At 38.9% G+C, this 21,207-nt stretch overlaps 1 protein-coding gene across 8 annotated transcripts in view; it reads left to right on the top strand.

Annotated features, from left to right (window-relative positions):
- The window catches only part of LOC128096738 (cytochrome P450 2J3), a 33,053-nt gene extending 12,095 nt beyond the window's left edge, over positions 1 to 20,958 (top strand). For 3 of the 8 annotated variants that reach the window (XM_052716687.1, XM_052716686.1, XM_052716685.1), the window contains exons 8-11: positions 3,585 to 3,772; positions 5,535 to 5,673; positions 6,681 to 6,725; positions 11,270 to 11,875. In XM_052716687.1, coding sequence (XP_052572647.1) covers positions 3,585 to 3,772; positions 5,535 to 5,673; positions 6,681 to 6,725; positions 11,270 to 11,457 — 560 coding nt within the window. In that variant the 3' untranslated portion in view covers positions 11,458 to 11,875. Of the gene's footprint in view, positions 1 to 3,584; positions 3,773 to 5,534; positions 5,674 to 6,438; positions 6,646 to 6,680; positions 6,726 to 11,269; positions 11,876 to 11,914; positions 13,409 to 19,506 lie in introns of those variants that run through there. The other 5 variants (XM_052716693.1, XM_052716691.1, XM_052716688.1 and 2 more) reach the window with 5 other exon arrangements.
- The last annotated feature ends 249 nt before the right edge of the window (positions 20,959 to 21,207 follow it).

The raw sequence follows: 21,207 nt of genomic DNA on the forward strand, positions 1-21,207 counted from the left end.
CCTACCCTGCATGGTAGCTTTCCTGTGTTACATGTCATTTTGTCACTGTCTTTATTCTTGTCTCTAAGTCATGACATCAAGTGTTCTCTCTACCAAAAAAGTACTGTTCCAATTTCTTCCACATCTAGAAGAATCTTCTAAGGTATCACATCTCTAAGATGTTTCAAATTTCTCTAAGAATTTACTGACTAGGGAAATGCTGTCATTTTTTTTCCTCCAGAGATGGAACAATGCTCCTCCATCAATGACTGAGCTTTGTACATTGTTTTCATTTCTCCCCACTGCCTGTTGGCCATAACAAAGAATTGTCTGTCTCATAATTTCTCTTCCTCCACATTCTAGAAGAGTTTAGCAGGTAGTGGTTGGGACCATTTTTTCATAACCTCAACCTTTTTTTCAAAGTATGGCTAACAGTTTATTCATGGGTTATAAAGCCAATTTAGTACATTTTTTTTTTGCCCTAGGTTGAAAATTGAAAAGAGAAATAGTTCTACCAATGTGGTGAAGTCAGATTTGTCCATAACCTTTATTTCATCTTTGTGTGAGTGACTGTGTATGAATGTATGTACGTGTATATGTGCACATGCATATTTAGGCCACAGAGCAACGTCAGCCCTCCTTCCTCAATCACAGTTCACTTTTTGTTTTCAAGATAAGTTCTCCCATTGGCCTAGAATTCAACATGTAGCCACTGAGCTTCAGGGGTCCTCTTGTCTCTGCATCTCCAGCAGCACATGGCAACTACAAGCCTTTGCCATCACACCTGTGTAGAAGTAACCAACCGTCATATTGAATAAGAAACACAGAGCCAATGTAAAGATAAAAGCCCAAGAGGTCAGAGCTAAGAGCCTTACCCTTCCTGCTTCAGCAATCCTCTTCAGCCAAGAGAGCTCTCCGAAAGAGACCTACTTCCTGTCTGTTTGTCTTTATATAGACTTTCTGTTCTGTCTTCTCATTGGTTGTAAACCCAACCACATGACCACCTCGTCACTGCCTGTCTGTACAGACCTCCAGGTCTTCTATGGTTGGTATTGAGATTAAAGGTGTGTGTCTCCAATGCTGGCTGTATCCTTGACCACACAGAGATCTACCTAGCTCTGCCTACCAAGTGCTGGGATTAAAGGCGTGCACCATGAACGCCCAGCTCCGCTATGGCTTACTATTAGCTCTGACCTTCCAGGCAACTTTATTTATTAACATACAAATAAAATCACATTTCAGTACAAATAAAATATCACCATACACCTGACTTTTTTTTACATGGATTCTAGGGACCAAACTTAGGTCCTCATGCTTGCAAGCAAGATTTTTATCAACTGAACTATCTCCCCAGGGTAAACTTTCTTTCTTTATTAATGTGAAATATATATTTAATAATGTATCTATCTTTACCTGTATGCTTCTTGAGTCACCATTAAAAATGCATTTCTTCATGAAGATTACATTTAAATGTTTTGTTATATTTTAGGAGGTGCAGGAGAGTGCCATGGTACAAGTGTGGAGGTCACAGGACAACGTTCAGGACTCAGTTGTCTCCCTCACATGTCAAGCCTACAGTTTTAGCTCAGCTCAGCACGCACTTCTGTCAGCCATCTGCTATCCCAAGACTCCATTTTTTTTATTTTTTAAAAATCACCTCACTTAGGATACAGATTTGACTCCTGAAAATGGGACCCCAAAATATCAGGAGATTTAAATAATATAATTACAACCATGTTCACTTCACAACATGCATAGTAGTCAAGGGATGGTAAAAACCGGAGTATCCATAGGACATGAATAAATAAAGTGTGGAATATACCTGAGAACTAAAGAAAATTTAGTCAGATGTAAGAAATCCATTTTAATTTTTTTAAGATTAATTTTATGTGTATGAGTGTTTTGCCTGTATGTGTGTGCTTTACCTGTATGTATATTTATCTCATACCTACAAAAGTTGGAAGAAAGCTTCAGATCCCCTGGAACTGTGAGCTGTGAGCCACCACATGTGTGCTAGGAACCGAGCTGAAGTCTGCAAGTAATCTTAACCACTGAGCCATCTTCCAGCTCCAGAAAAGGAATTCTGATGCTACACAAATTCAGGACACTATGCTAAATTAAAGAAGATGATCACAAAATTAAAAATGCTATACTGTCTAACTGAAATAATAGTTGAATTGTACACACAGAAGGGAGAATGCAGGGAGGGGGAAATTGGTATTGTAACCCAGACATTGACTTTTTTGTACAATGAAGTTCCAACAATAACATGTACAACAGTATGAACATATTAAAGGTTATTGAATTATTCGTGCAAAAATGGTAAAAGGAGCTGTGATTGGTGGCCCACACTATCAATCTCAATACTTGACAGATTTGAGACAGTTGTGTTGAAATTTTAAGGTGATCCTGGCCACACAGGGAGAACCCTGCCTCAAAAGTCACCATGGTAATAGTGATAAATTTTATATTATATAAGTTTTATGTGAAATTAATTTTTATATGTAGAGTAGTAGTAAAGGGCTTAGAGTTCCAAATTCGTTTTAAGTGAAATGTGCAGCTAGCTAATCAAATAAAATTAGTTCAACTTACATTACTCTTGAAAAAGAGGAGCCGTATTGGCAGACAGCTTGCAGAATAAATGTTATCATTATAACAGTTCCTGTAAATCTCAACACATCCTTAGAACAAGGCAGATTTATCCTCACTAACCAAATGGGAAAACTGAAGCTCAAAGAATGTAAGCATCTTCACCAGCAATATTGTCCCGCAACACACTGATGTCTATAGCTCATGCTAACATATCTCCTTAAGAAATAAAGAGTACGCCGGGCGGTGGTGGCGCACGCCTTTAATCCCAGCACTCGGGAGGCAGAGGCCGGCGGATCTCTGTGAGTTCGAGGCCAGCCTGGGCTACCAAGTGAGTTCCAGGAAAGGCACAAAGCTACACAGAGAAACCCTGTCTCGAAAAACCAAAAAAAAAAAAAAAAAAAAAAAAAAAAAAAAAAAAAAGAAATAAAGAGTTTACAGATGTTCTTCAGTGTGAGCCTTTGTGTCCTATTTGCCAAGCTCACGTTCAACTCTATCAATGTGATTGTATAGAAGACGATTGACCTTTGTGAAAAGAATTAGTGCCTACCAAAGAGATTCATTTCTCCTCATGGCATGAGGACACAGCAAAGGTTTGGCACTTAAGAGATAGAAAATTGTTGTCTACCAGGCAAGAAAACTGCTAGTGCCTTGATCGCAGAAATTCCAGGCTCTAGAACTATGGGGGATACATTTGTGTGATTTGTAACCTACTCAGTGAATGGTGCTTATTTGCAGAAGCCTCACTAGATACTGCTATAAGCTTGCCTGTGGTGATCTGAGATATTCAGGTCAGAATACATGGAAATTTATGATTATGTTGTAAGGTCAAAGAAAGTTATTGAATTGACAGTTTTCTAAAACAGATATTTGAAGGGTTGAGAAAATTTTTACTTATTTATAACCAAGATGCTAAGGTGAAATAAAAGCAGGTCAGGTCTCAGACTACAACTTCTATATTTTTAGAAGAAAGCACTAAAGTTTTAAAATTAATAGAATCTCCTGTTTTCTTTCAGAAAAAGTGCAGGCTGAGATTGACAAAGTGATTGGGCATGGAAGACAGCCAAGCCTAGCTGACAGAGAGTCCATGCCCTACACCAATGCTGTCATCCACGAGGTGCAGAGAATAGGCAACATCATCCCTTTTAATGTTCCCAGGGAAGGGGCAGTTAACACCAAGTTGGCTGGATTTGACCTGCCAAAGGTAACCACTCTCTCAGCCTCAGATCCTCCATCCATCTTTGACATCATATTGGGATTCTAAACTTTAAAACTGACATATATTCCTGACCCAAGAAATCATTTCAATGGGAAGAGAAGTATATTTCTGCCAAAACCCTCTATGTGTATTAGTGAATATTTAAATCTGTCATGAAGAGATGAGAAGGGAAGATTCCCAGATCAGGTATGATTAGGCCAAACCTGGCTTTGTTTGCTATGGGACACCTCAACGTATTGCTGGTCTAGTGTTGGCAGAGGACCTTGGCTGAAGAGGGAGAGAGCAGTCATTGTGTTCTCTGTTCTCTTTATCACTGAACAGCTCATGGCTTGAAGTTGAGGTCTGAATTTTCGCAATGCTGTTTGCATATTTTCTGTCCATTCATTCATCTTCAAAAAACCCTACCAACTCTTTCTATAGACTATAACATCAATTCCCTGGGTACTGAGAAATCTAAACGTCTGTGTTCAACAGACGTGGGGAAGCATGGCCTTGATAGCAGATAGGCCTGTTTCCAATGTTGACTTCACTTACTCCTACTGTACAAGCACATTACCTAACCAATCACAGCTTTAGCTTCTACAAAATGTATTCAGCCAAATTCATAGACTCTATATGGAAATATAATAAGATAATACAGAACCTATACTCGGAATAGACATTATTCCGACATTATTTTTTATTATCAAGAGAATATTCATTAAATACCCACAAAGTTTGGGTCTGGAGTAGGAATACCTGAGTCATGAGAGTCCCTGCTTATAAACCCCGAGGACTGTTGGAAGGAAAAAATTCTGGTTCTCTGTGATGCTGACAAGATGGGATGAGGAATAGCAGCTGAAGGAATTGGTGAATGCTTCTGGAGGAAGAGGTATTAGAGCTGAGGATTGAAGGAGAGTTAAGAATTAGCTTTGTGTCAAAATGCAAAGGAATACTCCATCTAAAACAATCAGCATTACAGCATCGCCTGGTTGAGATCGGAAAGGAAGACAACTATGGTGGGAGCCCAGTCAGAGGGGAACAATGAACAGTGACTCTGATAATACACAGAGTGAATTTAAGGGTATGAGAAACCTGCTTTCCAAGTTTGAATGAGTGGGTGGGCAATGTAACTAAGTCATATGCAAAGCCCACTGGGCTTTCAAACTGTGGAACAGCGTCTAGAAAGCAAAGATGGCAGCTAGCACTAAGGTTGCAGTGGGACCTGGAATGGAGGCAATGGACTTGAGATATTTGAAGAGTGGACCAGCTTTGCTAATTAATGATTGAGCAAAAAGAGTGAAAGGCTTACTTTGGCGATTCTGGGTATTGTGCCATGTATTTGCCTTGACAGGAATACTTTCTGATACATCCCTGGGTCTTTGACTGTAGTGAGATAGGCTATTATCTCTTTGATAATATACAGAAAATAATGGAGAAGAGTAGATGAAGGAGACATCCTATCATACTGCTGCCATGGTCCTAACTGTGATAAACCATGGGCTCATTATCTCCCCATGGATACTCTGAGGTCATCTTCTCAGATCTATACTAATAACTTTTAATAAAGTTGATATGTTCTTTAAGAAAGCATGATCTACTTACCTTTGCAAATGGCTGGAATATTTTAGCTGACAGAGAATGAGTTGGGGAGAGTGGGAAAGTTCAGGATGTCAAATATCTCAGGCCAGGCATGGGAGCTTGCGAATCATCACCTGTCTATGTGGGATTTTTTAATTAAGATTTTACTTTCTGCTGCCTTTTGTAGGGAATCATGGTCCTGACCAACCTAACTGCACTGCACAGAGACCCCAAAGAGTGGGACACTCCAGATGAGTTCAACCCAGAGCACTTTTTGGAGAATGGACAGTTTAAGAAGAGAGAAAGTTTTCTGCCATTCTCAATGGGTGAGTTGGGATGAGCAAGACATAGAGCTCCTCCTAGCCTTTCCTTCCTCTCCACCCTGTAACTCTATGCTCTAGTTGGTAATGTCTCTAGATGAACCTGCCCATTGTAACCCCATCTTTTTATGTTTATTTTTGTTTATTAATTTCTCCATACAATATATTATGATCACAGTGTCCTCTCCCCCCACTACTCCCATATCCTCCCTACCTTCTTACCCACTTTACACCCTTTCTTTCTTTATTTCTTATGGTGATATTTTATTTGTATTAAAATATTATTTGTATGTTAATAAATAAAGTTGCCCGGGGGTCAGAGCTATTAGCAAGCCATAGGAAAGCAGGGCAGTGGTAGCGTACGCTTGTAATTCCAGCACTTGGTAGGCAGAGCTGGGTAAGTCTCTGTGTGTTCAGGGATACAGCCATTATTGGATACACATGCCTTTAATCTTAATACCAATCATGGAAAACCTGGAGGCCTATACAAACAGGCTGTGAGGAGGCGGTCATGTGGTTGGGTTTACAACCAATGAGAAGGCAGGACAGGAACTCTATATAAAGACTTTAACACAGGGGTAGCTCTGGTTCGGAGAGGTAGGACCACCACAGGAGGAAGGGTAAGGTTTTAGCTCTTAGCTCTGACCTCTTGGCTTTCTTCTTTGCATTGGTTCTGTGTTTCTTATTTAATAAGAAGGTTGGATACATCTACATTTGTCGCCCAATGTGACAAGAATTCATTAAAAACCGCTTGGCTTGGCTTGGCGGCAGGTCCGGTTTCCAGCCTGGGCGGCCCGGCTGCCTAGCTTGGGTCCAGGCCTGACTGACCCGCAGCTGGAGCTACTTGCAACTGCTACAAACAACTCAGACCTGCCCTGCTGAACAGGGTCCCTGCCTGTAAAGCCAAGGCTTGACTGGGCTCAAGCGGCTGGCTACACTTTCTCTCTCTCTCTCTCTCTCTCTCTCTCTCTCTCTCTCTCTCTCTCTCGCTGGATTCACACCTCGAACACCAGGTGGCTGTGAAATTCCCTGGGATTCTACTGTTCTACCCAGACTTGGTAAGTCAATTAACATATCTATTTAAAAGAGAATTTTTTTCTACATTAAAAAAAAAAATGGGCTTTATGTGTACATTGGAAGAAAATTGGGCTCTGTTTGAAATTTTAGGCACTCTGACAATGGAACAACTATATGAAAAGATTAATATTGATCGAATTATTCAGTTTATTACTTTTCTTATCCTCATTTTACTATTTAAAAAGATCGTCAACTTAAGTGCCAGGATAACAGTCTTAGAAAAACTTGTTAAACCGGTAAAAATGAATTATAGAGAAATTCAAATTCAGACAGAAGAAATAAATAGTGAAGTTGTTTCAAAATTGGATCGTAAGGTTACAGAAAGAAAGCCAGTTTTCACACAATCACCCTTAATTTATCCAGTAGCCGTACAGCAGCTACCTGATGAAGAGAATGAACAAAATACTTGGGTTCCAGTTGAAATGTTAGACTTACGAAGATTTAAGGAGGCAATAGCATCTTATGGCATGCACTCCCCATATGTAAAGCAAATGTTAAACACCTGGTCAACTTGTAATAGGATTATACCAAAGGACTGGCGGGAATTGGCACAGGCTGTTCTTGAACCCGGACAAAATCTCCAGTGGAAAATGTGGTTCAGTAATGAGGCTAAAAATATAGAAAGACAATGGAGGGATAGCGGAATACAAGTCTGCCAGGATCAGCTTATTAGCGAAGGCCAATATGCTTCAGTACAAACACAATGTTCATATGATGTCCAAACCCTACTTCTATGTAAAACGGCAGCTTTAAATGCATGGGACAGAGTTGAAGAACCAGGAAAAAAAAACTGAGTCATTTACAAAGGTTATACAGGGCCCCAAAGAATCTTTCACAGATTTCTTACAAAGATTGACTTCAGCAGTACAAAAAATGGTCCCGAATTCAGAGGCTAGTCAGATCATAATTGAATCTTTAGCCTTTGAGAATGCAAATGCAGCGTGCAAAAGAATAATTAGGCCGTTAAAGGCAAGATCTGCACCTTTGGAAGATTGGATTAGAGATACAGTTAATGTAGAGGCTTATGACCATGATGATATGTGGGTAGGAAAAGCAATTTCAAAAGGTTTGAGCAATGTTAGATGTTTTGGATGTGGAAAGCAAGGACATTTGAAAAGGGATTGTAAACAGGTCATTCCTAGAAATAATGTTTATTCAAGGAACACTGGCAACAGAATGCCCCTTCCTTCTGGAGTATGCAGAAGGTGTGGTAAGGGAAAACACTGGACCAACGAATGTAGATCAACAAGGGACAGACAGGGTAACCCTCTGCCTCGAGCTTCGGGAAACTCCCAGAGGGGCCTCAGGCAGGCCCCCACAGTAAATCCAGTTCAAACCTTTCCTGCAGTTGTAGAGGAAACCCCTACTCAAAGCAACTAAATAACCAAATGTCTATTGGAATAAATCATGTTAGTCGAGATGATGAAACAGAGAAAATAGGAAATACAGGAAAAAACATAAAGAAAATTTTTTGGCAAACTTCTATTAATGAACAAAGACCAAAACTAACAATAAAAATAAATGGTGTTTTGTTGTCTGGTCTGGTAGACACAGGTGCTGACATTACCATAATTGCACCAGAATTTTGGCATCCAACTTGGCCTCTTCAGGAGGTAAACATTCAACTCTTAGGAATTGGGACATTATCTAGAGTGAAACAAAGTGTAAGATGGCTTGAATGTATAGGTCCAGAAGGACAGAAAGGAAAATTAAAACCATATATGGCTAGCATACCTATGAACCTGTGGGGTTGAGACTTGTTACAACAATGGAATACTCAGATTAATATCCCTCCAATCTCAGAAACAAATCATAAATTAGTACATGTTTCTGAGAGAAATATTAAAAGATATTATTCTAATGAGTGCTCACCAGCCATCCATGTCATACAAGAACAGGGCACAACAACTGATAATCTTCCAAAAACATTAACAGCTCTACCTTTAAAATGGTCAACAGACAAGCCTGTATGGGTTCAGCAATGGCCTTTAACAACAGAGAAACTCCAGGCTTTACAAGAGCTGGTGGAAGAACAGTTAAATGCTCATCATATTGAAGAATCAACCAGCCCTTGGAATTCTCCTGTATTTGTTATTAAAAAAAAATCTGGTAAATGGAGAATGGTAACAGACCTTAGAGCAATTAACAAAGTAATTCAGCCAATGGGCTCTTTACAATCTGGAATTCCTTTACCTACTCTGTTACCAAAAGGCTGGCCTCTCATAGTTATTGATTTAAAAGACTGTTTCTTTTCAATACCCTTACAAGAAAAAGACAGAGAAAGATTTGCTTTCACAGTGCCTACTTATAATAATTCTCAACCGGTTAAAAGATTTCAATGGAGGGTTCTCCCACAGGGAATGTTGAATAGCCCAACTTTGTGCCAATATTTTGTAAAACAGCCATTAGAAGTGGTATGTAAAAAATTTCCTAAATCTATAATTTATCATTATATGGATGACATTTTATTAGCTGATTCAAATGCAGATTCTTTAGAAAGAATGTTTGAAAAAGTAAAGAAAATTTTGCCTTGCTGGGGATTACAAATTGCTTTAGAAAAGGTACAAAGAGGAGATTCTATTAATTATTTAGGATATAAAATAGAACTTCAAAAAATTAGACCTCAAAAAGTGCAAATTAGGAGAGATCGACTACAGACTCTTAATGACTTTCAAAGATTATTTGGAGACATTTCTCATCTAAGAACTATTGTTGGGGTAAAAAATGATGAACTGAATAATTTGTTTAAAACCTTAGAAGGTGATAAGGACTTAAACAGTCCAAGAGAATTATCACCTGAAGCTGAGAAAGAATTGGCCTTGGTAGAAAAGAAAGTACATGAAGGGCACGTAGATCGTATTAATCCAAAGCTGGATTGCATTTTGGTTATTTTGCCTTCTAGGCATTCCCCAACAGGAATATTAATGCAAAGGGAAGATATTATATTGGAATGGATATTTTTACCAAATAAACCAAATAAAAAATTAAAAACTTATGTGGAAAAAATCTCTGACTTGATTTGGAAAGGAAAATTGAGACTTCGTCAATTAGCAGGAATAGACCCAGCAGAAATTGTTGTACCTTTAACTAAGGAGGACATTGAAAAATTATGGATAGAAAATGAAGCTTGGCAAAAAGCTTGTAGTAATTTTTTGGGAGAAATTAACAGCAAATATCCCAAAAGCAATAGAATTGATCTTATAAAGACAGCTGATTGGATCTTGCCTCGAATTGTGAGGAAAAAACCCATATCTGGAGTTCGTACATTTTATACAGATGCCAACAAACAAGGAAAGGCAGGTTACAAATCAGAAAATTTAAGTAAAGTGGTTCAAAGTCCTTATAATTCAGTTCAAAAATCAGAATTGTATGCTATTCTGTTGGTATTAATGGATTTTTCAGAACCTCTCAATATAGTAACTGACTCTCAGTATGCTGAAAGAGTAGTATTACATATTGAGACTGCAGAATTTATCCACGATGCTTCAGAATTAACTTCATTATTTATTCAATTACAAGATACAATCAGAAAAAGGAGTCATCCTTTATATATAACTCACATCCGATCCCATACTGGTCTGCCAGGCCCTCTAGCACAAGGCAATGATGAGATTGATAAATTATTGATAGGAAATGTGCTGGAGGCCTCAGAATTTCATAAAAAACATCATGTAAATAGTAAAGGTTTAAAAAAGGATTTTTCCATAACCTGGCAACAAGCCAAAGAAATAGTAAAGAAATGTCCTACTTGTTCCTTCTACAAACAAACACCATTACCAGCAGGATGTAACCCAAAGGGTACTCAGAGGAATGAAATCTGGCAGATGGACGTGTTTCACTTTGCAGAATTTGGAAAACTGAAATATGTACACCACACTATCGATACTTATTCAGGATTTCAATGGGCAACTGCTTTGAGTTCTGAAAAAGCTGATTCTGTAATCACTCATTTGCTAGAAGTTATGGCCATTATGGGTATACCTGCACAAATCAAAACTGATAATGCTCCATCATATGTCTCTGTTAAAATGAAACAGTTTTTTGCTTATTATAATATAAACCATGTTACAGGTATACCACATAATCCTACAGGTCAAGCAGTTATAGAAAGATCAAACAGAACTCTAAAGGATATGCTAAATAAACAAAAAGGAGTAACAAAAAACCCCAGAAATAGACTACATAATGCTCTATTAACTTTGAATTTTCTCAATGCCAATGAGAAAGGAACAACAGCTGCAGAGAGACACTGGATAATAGAAAAAACTACAGAATTAAATCAACCTATATACTTTAAGGATGTGCTGACCTCAGAATGGAAACCAGGGTATGTGTTACGTTGGGGACGAGGTTTTGCTTTTATTTCTACAGGAGAAGATAAGCTGTGGGTACCATCAAAATTGATAAAGGTTCGATTTGAACAAGAGAGACCTCTTAATTAGAGGAGGTGATAGTTCATCAACTATCATAAACATCCAATTTAAACTAACTTACACCAGTAACACATGCCTTTTCATTTAATCAGATAATAACTTGCCAAAAAGGAACATCCCCGAAAAACCTTGGGGAAAGGTTTTTGTTTTCCTTCGCCCATACCCAGCAGGAAGCAATTTCAAGAATACGACGCCCACATTCCCAAAGAGGTGGTGTGGGGCGGTTGGTTTTTTTGGTCTTTTAATGGGTTTTAGGTCTGGGATAATTTTCATTGATTAGGGGGGTTGGTTACAAGTTGTTGTCAAGGGTTAGGAAAAAGGCTAAGCAAAGGAGATTAGATTTAAGGTTCTTATTAAAAAAAAAAAAGAAAGAAAAGAAAAATGTCAATACTTTACATTGGATTGGATTGTTTTATATTGTATACAAATTATATATATTGAAATTGATATTGTTAGAAAATGTTATATATATTTTTCTAATTGTACCATTCATCTAACAATGTAATGCAATTTTCTGATCCTTGAATGTTATTACCAACTATTAGGATATAAAGAAATGAAAGTTAGTAGTTAGATATTATAATAGAACTTGTAGTTATATTAGGTATGTTTTCAAGATTGAGTAGATATATTTTAGATAGACAGGTTATCTTCAAACCCTTCAGAGATCTACAGAATATGGCATTTAAAATGTTTTAATAACTTAGAAAATTTTTCTTTTTTGTTATGACTATGAGACATGTCGGCTCCTGGCAGTACCAATCTACTTCAGAGAAAATATGGGCATTGAAGAAACTGCATATGGAGTTAACTTTCATTGTGGCAAAAGTTAGCCACTGGACAACAAAGTATCCTTGAATCAACAGGACAAAATGGACAGACAGGACATAAAACAAAGGATTACTGATTCTTGCCAAAACAAGTGTGTTTAGGGCTTTATCAAAAGGCATCTTCAGAGGCCAGGACAATATGGGCACCATCCCTGAAGTGGCCTTCGCAATTCGAAAAAGGTACAGTGCCCTTTTCTTCGAAGGCAGCTGAACAGGCAGTGGGCCGATGGCCTCTGATGTGCAATGGAACAGCAGCTGAAACAGTTATTCTTGAAGAGTAACTAAGCTCACGCCTCTCAATAGTAGACTGGCATTTGATGGAGGGATATGGAGAAGAATGGGATGCTGAGATGAAGCCATATATACACAGCCAAGAAGAATGGACAGCTGAATTAAAAAACCATCAACAATTTCCAGAATTTAAAATCCTGAATCATGACATGACACTAGTGGAATTCAGGTGTTTCTGGTACATGGACTACTCTCACTCAATGTGAGGTTGAACTGTTGACCTTGTGTACATCCTACTTCACAAATGAGTCTGTCAGATATGCTAAGCCTATAGGCTGAAGATGATGCCCCAGCACTTCGGAGAAACCTCAGGTGACTGTCCAGACAGCTATCTGTTTCTGTCAACTCACAAATTTTTTGGAAGTTGCTTATGTGCACTTCCTATTTTTATTTTTGTTAGCTAATATTATTTCCTTCTTGGGTCTCTGAGGGAGTTGAAGATTAGTTAGTTATAGTTGAAGTTTAGTTAGTTATAGTTGAAGATTAATTAGGATACATTTTGGACTTACCAAAATAGGATAGATAATGAAATTATTTTCTCTGAATTTGTCAAATACAAATGGACTAGACATTGTTTAGGTATTTATTACTTGTATATATTGTATATAGTTATTGTACTTTTGTATATAGTTTTTCTTATATTAGTTATAAGCTTTTTCTTTTTTTTTTTCCTTTTTATTAAAATAGAAAAGGGGAAATATGGTGATATTTTATTTGTATTAAAATATTATTTGTATGTTAATAAATAAAGTTGCCCGGGGGTCAGAGCTATTAGCAAGCCATAGGAAAGCAGGGCAGTGGTAGCGTACGCTTGTAATTCCAGCACTTGGTAGGCAGAGCTGGGTAAGTCTCTGTGTGTTCAGGGATACAGCCATTATTGGATACACATGCCTTTAATCTTAATACCAATCATGGAAAACCTGGAGGCCTATACAAACAGGCTGTGAGGAGGCGGTCATGTGGTTGGGTTTACAACCAATGAGAAGGCAGGACAGGAACTCTATATAAAGACTTTAACACAGGGGTAGCTCTGGTTCGGAGAGGTAGGACCACCACAGGAGGAAGGGTAAGGTTTTAGCTCTTAGCTCTGACCTCTTGGCTTTCTTCTTTGCATTGGTTCTGTGTTTATTATTTAATAAGAAGGTTGGATACATCTACAATTTCTCTCTCTCTTTAGAAAACAAATGGGGAAAACTCTTCTCACAGACACAAACAGAATTGAAAAAAAAAACAAAACAAAATAAACACAACATATACATACACCAAAACCCATAAAAATTAGAAACCATAAAATATAAGCAAATGACCTATACAAGTCAAAGACCAGAAAGATAAAAATAAAAATGCCTAAACAAAGCAAAATGAGACAAAATGTCTACAAAAATACCATTAGGCTCATTTTGTATTAGCCAATTACTGCTTGGCAAGGAACCTACCCTTAAGTGTGGTTAATATAACCAATGAGACTCCATTGGAACAAATTAATTTTTCCTTTGCAAGAGGCTGCCAGTTGCAGATAGCTTTTTGTTTAGGGTGTGCTGGGACCTGGTCTGGCTTGAAACTGTGAAGGCCCTATGCATGCTCTCACAGTCTCTGTAAGTTTATATGTACCTCAGTCCTGTTGTCTGGAAAACATTGTTTCCTTGGAGTCATCCATCCCCTCTGGCTCTTATAATCTTTCCACATCCTCTTCCACATAGCTCCCTGGGTCCTGAGAGGAGTTTGATGAAGACATCCCATTTACGATTGAGTGTTCCAAATCTTTCAGTCTTCATACTTTGTCCATTTGTGAGTATTTATGTTAGTTTCCAACTACTGCAAGAGGATGATGGCTGAGCAAGGCACTGATCTACAGGGATAGCAGAATATTATAAGGAGTCTTTTTATTGCTATGTTCCTTTAGCAGAACAACAATACTTGGTTTTCTCATAGGCCTATAGCCTATCCAGTCTCATGTTCATGGCCACCCAAGCAGTGTCAGATATGGGTTCTATCTCAAAGAATGAGCCTCACATCCAATTAGGTAGTGGTTGGTAATTCTCACAATGTTTATGTCTTTATTGCACCAGTATATCTTGTAGGCAAGTCACCATTATAGAGTGCAGGGTTTGCAGCTGTACTGATAGTTACTTTCCTACTCTGGTAGAGTGTGTGACCCAGTATTGCAGTGTTTGAATCCAGCATACTTTGTACCAACACTGCTTCAGACTAACCCCTCTTTCAGATGGTCTCTTTTACCTCTAATGAAGTTTTCAGCTTCTCTTGTTACGTTTCCCCTCTCCCAACACTGAGAACAAAGACCCAGATCATTGTCTCTTGTTCACAAAAAAGATAGATAGTTTTCATCTTAATTGAGTTTTTCGATTTCCCAAGTTATTTTAGAGGGATGCTCTCTCACTTGGAAACAGACGAGCTTTAATAAGGACATGGGAGGATGCCAGCTAGAGTGTCTCCTTCCTTATTAAAATGCACACACGAGACAATAATTCTAAATGGCACCTTCTGAACTGGGTTATATTCTGCTCTATGCGTAATTCCTAGTGAGATCTTCTGTTGTTATAGTGTTAATTTCCTAATTATAATCGAGTAAATGGATATATATGGTAGCAACATGAAAGACCTCATCTGCCATAACTCACTCACAGAATAGGTAGTACAGGTACAGAAGTGCCTCGGGCTTCCCAATTAAATAATTTCAACTTTTGTATCACAACACAGTTTCTGGCATGCTATTTCCATTAAAAAAAAAAAACTTTCCTTGTTTCTTGATTCTAGCATAAAATTCTGAAATGCTGGAACTATGTCCCTCCACACATTCTACAGGATGCTTTACCTGGTGTTTGCTGCAACTGTGATGAGAGGGATTGTCAGACACTCATGACTGAAAGGGAGAAGAGACCTCTGGATCAAGAGAAGATGAGATAGATTGTTTTCTTCATAGGTTAAATGTCTCTTTCCTACAGGTGCTTCATTTCTTCCCTGATATGAAAATATTTTCCCATCTTCATTAGCTTTAGGATAAGAAGTTCAACACAAAGTGATTCACTGGTGCCTTGTTATTGGGAATTATTTTACACTCTCTTAGTTGCAGACTTCATTGGCAAACACATTATCTCATGCAATCTACCTATTCATTCACAATTGGAAATAAAATGGATTGGTGTCTTCTTTCTTCCTATAGACAAACCCAAAATATTCTAAGAATATGTATTAGCATAATTGGGCTTAAGGCTAAGTTATGTACTTCTAGACTAGTTCTCTCTTGCAACTAGATTGTCATTTACCTCCCTAGTTACAGCCCCTTCTACTATAAAATTCACTTAGTTCATACGTATCAGTTGGTGTCTTGCTGCATAACAAGTGGCCCCAAACTATTAGTTACAGGTGTTACTCACAAGTACACAGGTGAGATAAGTGAGCTTGTATGTGCAAGAGGTGAGCTGGCTGAATGAAGGTCTACCATGACCTCACTTGGAAATATAGTGTTATTTCTATGTTATATATTTATTTCCCTTGGGCAAACCAGCTGTCTGCTTTTAAGGTAGTGATAATATCCCAAAATGGAGGACAGAAACACACAGTCCTGGTGAGCACCAGTCAGGGAATTGTCACACTATGACACACTGCATTCTGGTGACCTATTCAAGCCACAAGGCCAACTCCAACTCAAGGGGAGGAAAATGATTCCTGTCTTTGATGGAAACAGCACTGAAGTACCAGTACACATAATATGGAACCCATGGAAGAGAGCAATGAGAACTGTATCACTTTCATCATCTCTTTTTAACAGAGGGCAATAAAATTCAATTTCCAGAGGATGCTCTCACAAGTGGTAACACAGTGAAAACCAGTTACACTGAGGAGAATGTAGAAACCTAAAATGTCTATTGGATTAGCATTGTGCCAAGAGCTGTCAGTATTTTCTACTTTACTCCTTCACAGCTGCTTTCCCCCCCCCTCTCCTTTCTCTAGATTTTTATGTACAGCCTCCCTGAATGAAGGAAATTCAGACATTGGCTCTTTGTCTCTTCATGAAAATAAATAGGGTTATTACCTGTCTATTACCAGGGCAGATGGCACAGTCATTCTTGAACAGAGCCCTGCCTATTTATAGAACAAAGCTCTGGCATCTTTATGCTACCAAGAGTCTTTTGTTTCTTAATAAACCAAATTATTTTTGGCTAACAGAGCTAGGCTTGGAAAGAACTTTGACAGAAGCCTGGGTCATTTCTCTTACTTTAGTGCTGAGGCAATTCATGGTGTTTACTTGTTTGTTTGTTTTTGTGTATGTGTGTGTGATGTGAAGATGGCCTGAGCACAATCTGAACCAGGCAATTGTAGTCAGCTGTCTACCACTATCACTTAGCTGTCTATCACTGTCACCCGGCACCCAACGTAAAGAGCCTTGAAAGGAGGAAAGGCTTGTTCTGACTCCTGATCTTGTACCTGTTCTTTGATTTAGACCAAAGCTTTCAAACTGAGTGTTCCTAGTTTTCACCCTTTTAAAAGCATGTAAATTCCTGCCGGCTAATTGTGATGACTGCCCCAACCTAACCATGGAAACTGTGTAAGAAATAAAACTGCTCATAAGTTTGTTAAGAGAGAAAGATTTAGCCCTATGAAAATGAGTGGATTAGTCACAATCACACAGTGACTGTCCTTGATTGAGCAAGGGTTGAGTCAGGAGTAAGGGTTTCTGACTTTAAAAATCAAGTTTTGTCTTGACAGAAAAATTCTAGAAGAATCTTGTGTAGCAGAATCTTAAAAGTTCTTATTAACAAAATCAAACCTGAGCCAGGTATTGGAGTGAACTGGAAGATCAGAGAACCAGAACAAGCCACAGCTACCTCACCTTGCCGGATCCTCAGCTGATCCTATTTCCTCAGACTGGAGGTCTCTGAGACCTCATCCAGAATGGGTCTCAGCTGAACTGCTGCTAGAAGCCTTTTCAGCCAAATGCTTAACCAGGCCAAATGCTTCTAGTTTCTGGTCCTCACGCCTTATATACCTTTCTGCTTTCTACCACCACTCCCTGGAATTAAAGGCTGGCTTTCTGGGATTAAAGGCGTGTGTCACCATGCCTGGCCGTTTCCAGTGTGGCCTTGAACTCACAGAGATCCAGAGGGATTTCTACCTCTGGAGTGCTAGGATTAAAGGTGTGATGCCACCATTTTCTAGCCTTTGTATCTAGTGGCTGTTCTGTCTCTGACCTCAGATAAGTTTATTAGGGTGCACAATATTTTGGTGAACACAATACCACCACAGTCTTGTAGACAAATTTCTAAATGGTCTTATTAAATAAAAAACATGGAACTAAATATAGGGGTAAAAGCCTTAGAGAGATCAAGGAAATAGGAAAAGCCACCAGCCAACCTTACCTCACCAACTCTGAAGCTTCCAAATGCAAGTTACTTCCTGTCTACCCATGCACATATGCCTTGCTGTTCTGCCCTCTCATTGGCTATCTTAGCCCAACTACCTCACTTCCTTGTCTGTCTGTCTGTACAGACTTCCAAGTCTCTATGGTTGGTATTGGGATTAAAGGTGTGTGTCACCATGCTTGGCTCTGTTTCCTAGTATGACCTTGAACACACAGAGACCCTGCCTGAAAAGTGATTGGATTAAGGGTGTGTGCTGCCTGACTTCTTGTTTACTTAAAATGGCTGGCCTTTTCCCCTGATTTCCAGGCAAGCTTTATTAAAACACAAATAAAATATCACCACATTTCAGCACAAATAAAATATCATTATATTTCAGCACAAATAAAATATCACCACAGAATCTTGGGACTTTACAACAGAGTTGGTTCAGTTCCATTTTAGTGAGTTACCAGTCCTGTTCCTAGACATACTTAACACTGTGAAGATGAAAGGAGCAGAGATGATGAGTTAAACGCATTGAGGGGGACACACAAGCACAAGCTATGACACCAGCACTATTGTAACACACAGTTACTAAACATTTTGCCTGTAGTGTCTGCTTTTGTTTCTTCAGCCATCTGTGGAAGATGGAGGGCACAGCAGAACCATGAACTGATGATCAGTTTGGGAATGCTAATTAGTTTCCTGACTAAGACAAAGTAGCTAAAGCAACTTAAAGAGTGAGGGTGGTTAATGATTATATAGTAGGTCTAATAACACTGACAGGAAATTTTTACCTACTTATGATTAAAACAAGTTGAGTAAGATAATGGTTTGTAACCAGGTTCAACGGAATCCCCAGGACAACACTGGCATGCATATCATTGTGCCCATGGTTCTGTCTGGACTGTGGAATTATAAATAGTTTCAATTCTCTTATTTGTATTTCCTTTTGCAGTAAATACATAGTACTTAAGTGTTAGTTTTGTCCTATTCTGGCTTGTTTTTATTTTATCCTATTTTTTATTATTACTAGTTTTAGATAACTATTTCTGTTCTAATGAGAGAAAGAAAGAAGAGGTGCAGATTTGGTGGGTGGGGAAGTGGAGAGGAGCTAGTAGAAGCTGAGGGAGTCAAAACCACAACCAAAATATAATATATGAAAAAGGTCTATTTTCAAAAAAAAAAATCATGGAAGCAAGAAAAAATAGAAAAAAAAAGGAAGGTACTAGCAATGCACATAAGAGAAATGATGATAGGGACTATATGGTACACTTCAGGGCAGTGAGTTAGTAGGAGATCCTCCTTCAGGAAAGGGAGCAAGAATAGCCTAGAGAGGCATTTGAGCAGCACCAGATAGAGAGTTATGGAGGCCATCTGTTGCTGAGGTTACTCAAGGTGAAGGGGGACAGTGGGCTTAGGTGGAAGCTGACTTGTGCTATAAGAAACCTGCTTACATTTTTCTCTTTCCTTTTAAAGGTTGAAAAGCATTTCACGATTTTTGTTGTTGTTGTTGTTGTTACACCATTATCTGCTCTATCACTTATTTTTGTTAAGTTTGGAAAGCACATATGCTGGTCACACAGTCCCACTCAGCTCACAGTTCTACTCCTGTTGTCCTATGCCATGCTCTCCCAGCACTGCCTGATCCCTGAGAGCCTTTGATTTGTGATCCTGGATTTTCACCTTCTATGTTTTGGGGAGACAAGGCAGATGCTTAGACATAAATGAGGAACTGGACTCCAATCCCAGAGTCCACTCAAACTTTGCAAAAGTAGTTAGTGACACCAGTCCCTGGACATATATACCAGTGGCAGCTGAATAAATTATTTTGTTTTTATCTTACAGGAAAGCGAGCTTGTCTTGGAGAACAATTGGCCAGGTCTGAGCTGTTCATTTTTATCACTTCTCTTATCCAAAAATTTACCTTCAAACCCCCAGTCAATGAGAAACTGAGCCTGCAATTCAGGATGTCTGTCACCGTGTCACCTGTCAGTCACCGCATCTGTGCGATTCCTAGGCTGTGATGCTGAAGAAGGAAAATGTGAAGAAATGGCATCTGCCTGGAAGACACTGGTGCCTGCTCATATTTGAGGGGATGGAATGAAGGTGACTGGGGAAATGGGTATAATGAGACTAAAGAGATTGAATCCAATTATAGGTTCCTAAGTGGAAAGCCATTTATGGGCTCAATGACACAGCTTTTCACCTAAGACTTTCAGAGAAAAATGATTCTTCCAGTAAAGATAATGCTTGCAGGGATTGCGAGATATGGTGGAATAATTGATATGGAAATTGCAAAAATTATTATAAAAGTTATGCCTTTACTTTGCTCCCACCTTTTCTCCTTTCATTGATGTGCATTTGCTTCGAGCCTGTGGGCCTAGTTCATATATAGGGTGCAGAAGGGGGGTTGTCCATCAAGGCTCTCCTATTGGCTAGGTCTGCAGCTGTGTTACATTGATCTGCCTCTGAGTGAGCCTCTTGAAAGTCAGTGGAGCAGGATAACTCCCAACAGGCAGGCTAAGCAAGTGCTGTGGAAGCAGCTTCTATGATTTACATATAGCAGTTGGACCTTGACCTAGGGCCCAAGACACGGTAAGGTATGACCATAGAAAAGCAAATCATGAAAGCAGGTTTGGGGAGCAAATAGGAGCCATTCTCTGTAGTAACTTCTTGCCTAGAGTCCTCCATTAGACATTTATCCCTAGGCATTCTCACATAGGACTTAGCTGTGTTGGGTGTTAATGTCATTTGCAACTGGCCTTTAAGCTTAAGTGGTTCCTGTTAGCCAGAATTCACTGGGCCCCTAGCAGAACATTTTTCAGCAGGGCATCATAAATGGTAGAATCCTTTCTGGGTATGATCAATGAAGGCAGTTATAAAGTAGGTCTAATAACACTGATGGGAAATTTTTATCTAGTTACGATTAAAACAAGAAAAAGATTGCCGATAAAGTGACTGTCACCCCCAAATCTTTTGGTCCTCAAGAAGCTAGACTCCAGGGATTCTGGAACAACACAACAACAAACCTTGGTATCAAGGAAGCACTTGTCTGTGATAGCCTGAGGTTCCCAAGGACAGAACCAAGGCAGCTACATACTTACTTACCACTTCTCAGTCATTTGTAGCTTATAGCATATGCCATATATTAGCTTAGAGACCATTGCCCTCCAGCACTTTAGTAACTTACAGAAGCAAGGGATTTCCTTAGTCTCATGGTCTACTGTTGCTGTCAAGATCTAAACCTCAGACTCTGTCTTTTTATGCACAGTGTTATTAAAAGAACTTTACCTGAAACCTGTCTTTGAGCTTCTTTGTAAACTCCAAGTTTTATCTAACATTGCTTGGTTTTCTGCCTGTGATTTTAATACACCTATGTGCCCCTTCAGTTTAAATTCACCCCAATAAATTTATAGAGTGCATACCACCATGCCCATGGGAGGAGTAACTTCACCCCAATAAATTCATAGAACATTTTCTATTCTTGAGAATGTCATCATTTTGTGCTGCATGCTGGTGCACAGCTGGTGTCTCTGTCCATCCAGG

Source organism: Peromyscus californicus, unplaced genomic scaffold, assembly GCF_007827085.1.
Source record: "Peromyscus californicus insignis strain IS unplaced genomic scaffold, ASM782708v3 Scaffold_5__1_contigs__length_169319896, whole genome shotgun sequence".
In the NCBI taxonomy this organism is placed as follows: domain Eukaryota; kingdom Metazoa; phylum Chordata; class Mammalia; order Rodentia; family Cricetidae; genus Peromyscus; species Peromyscus californicus.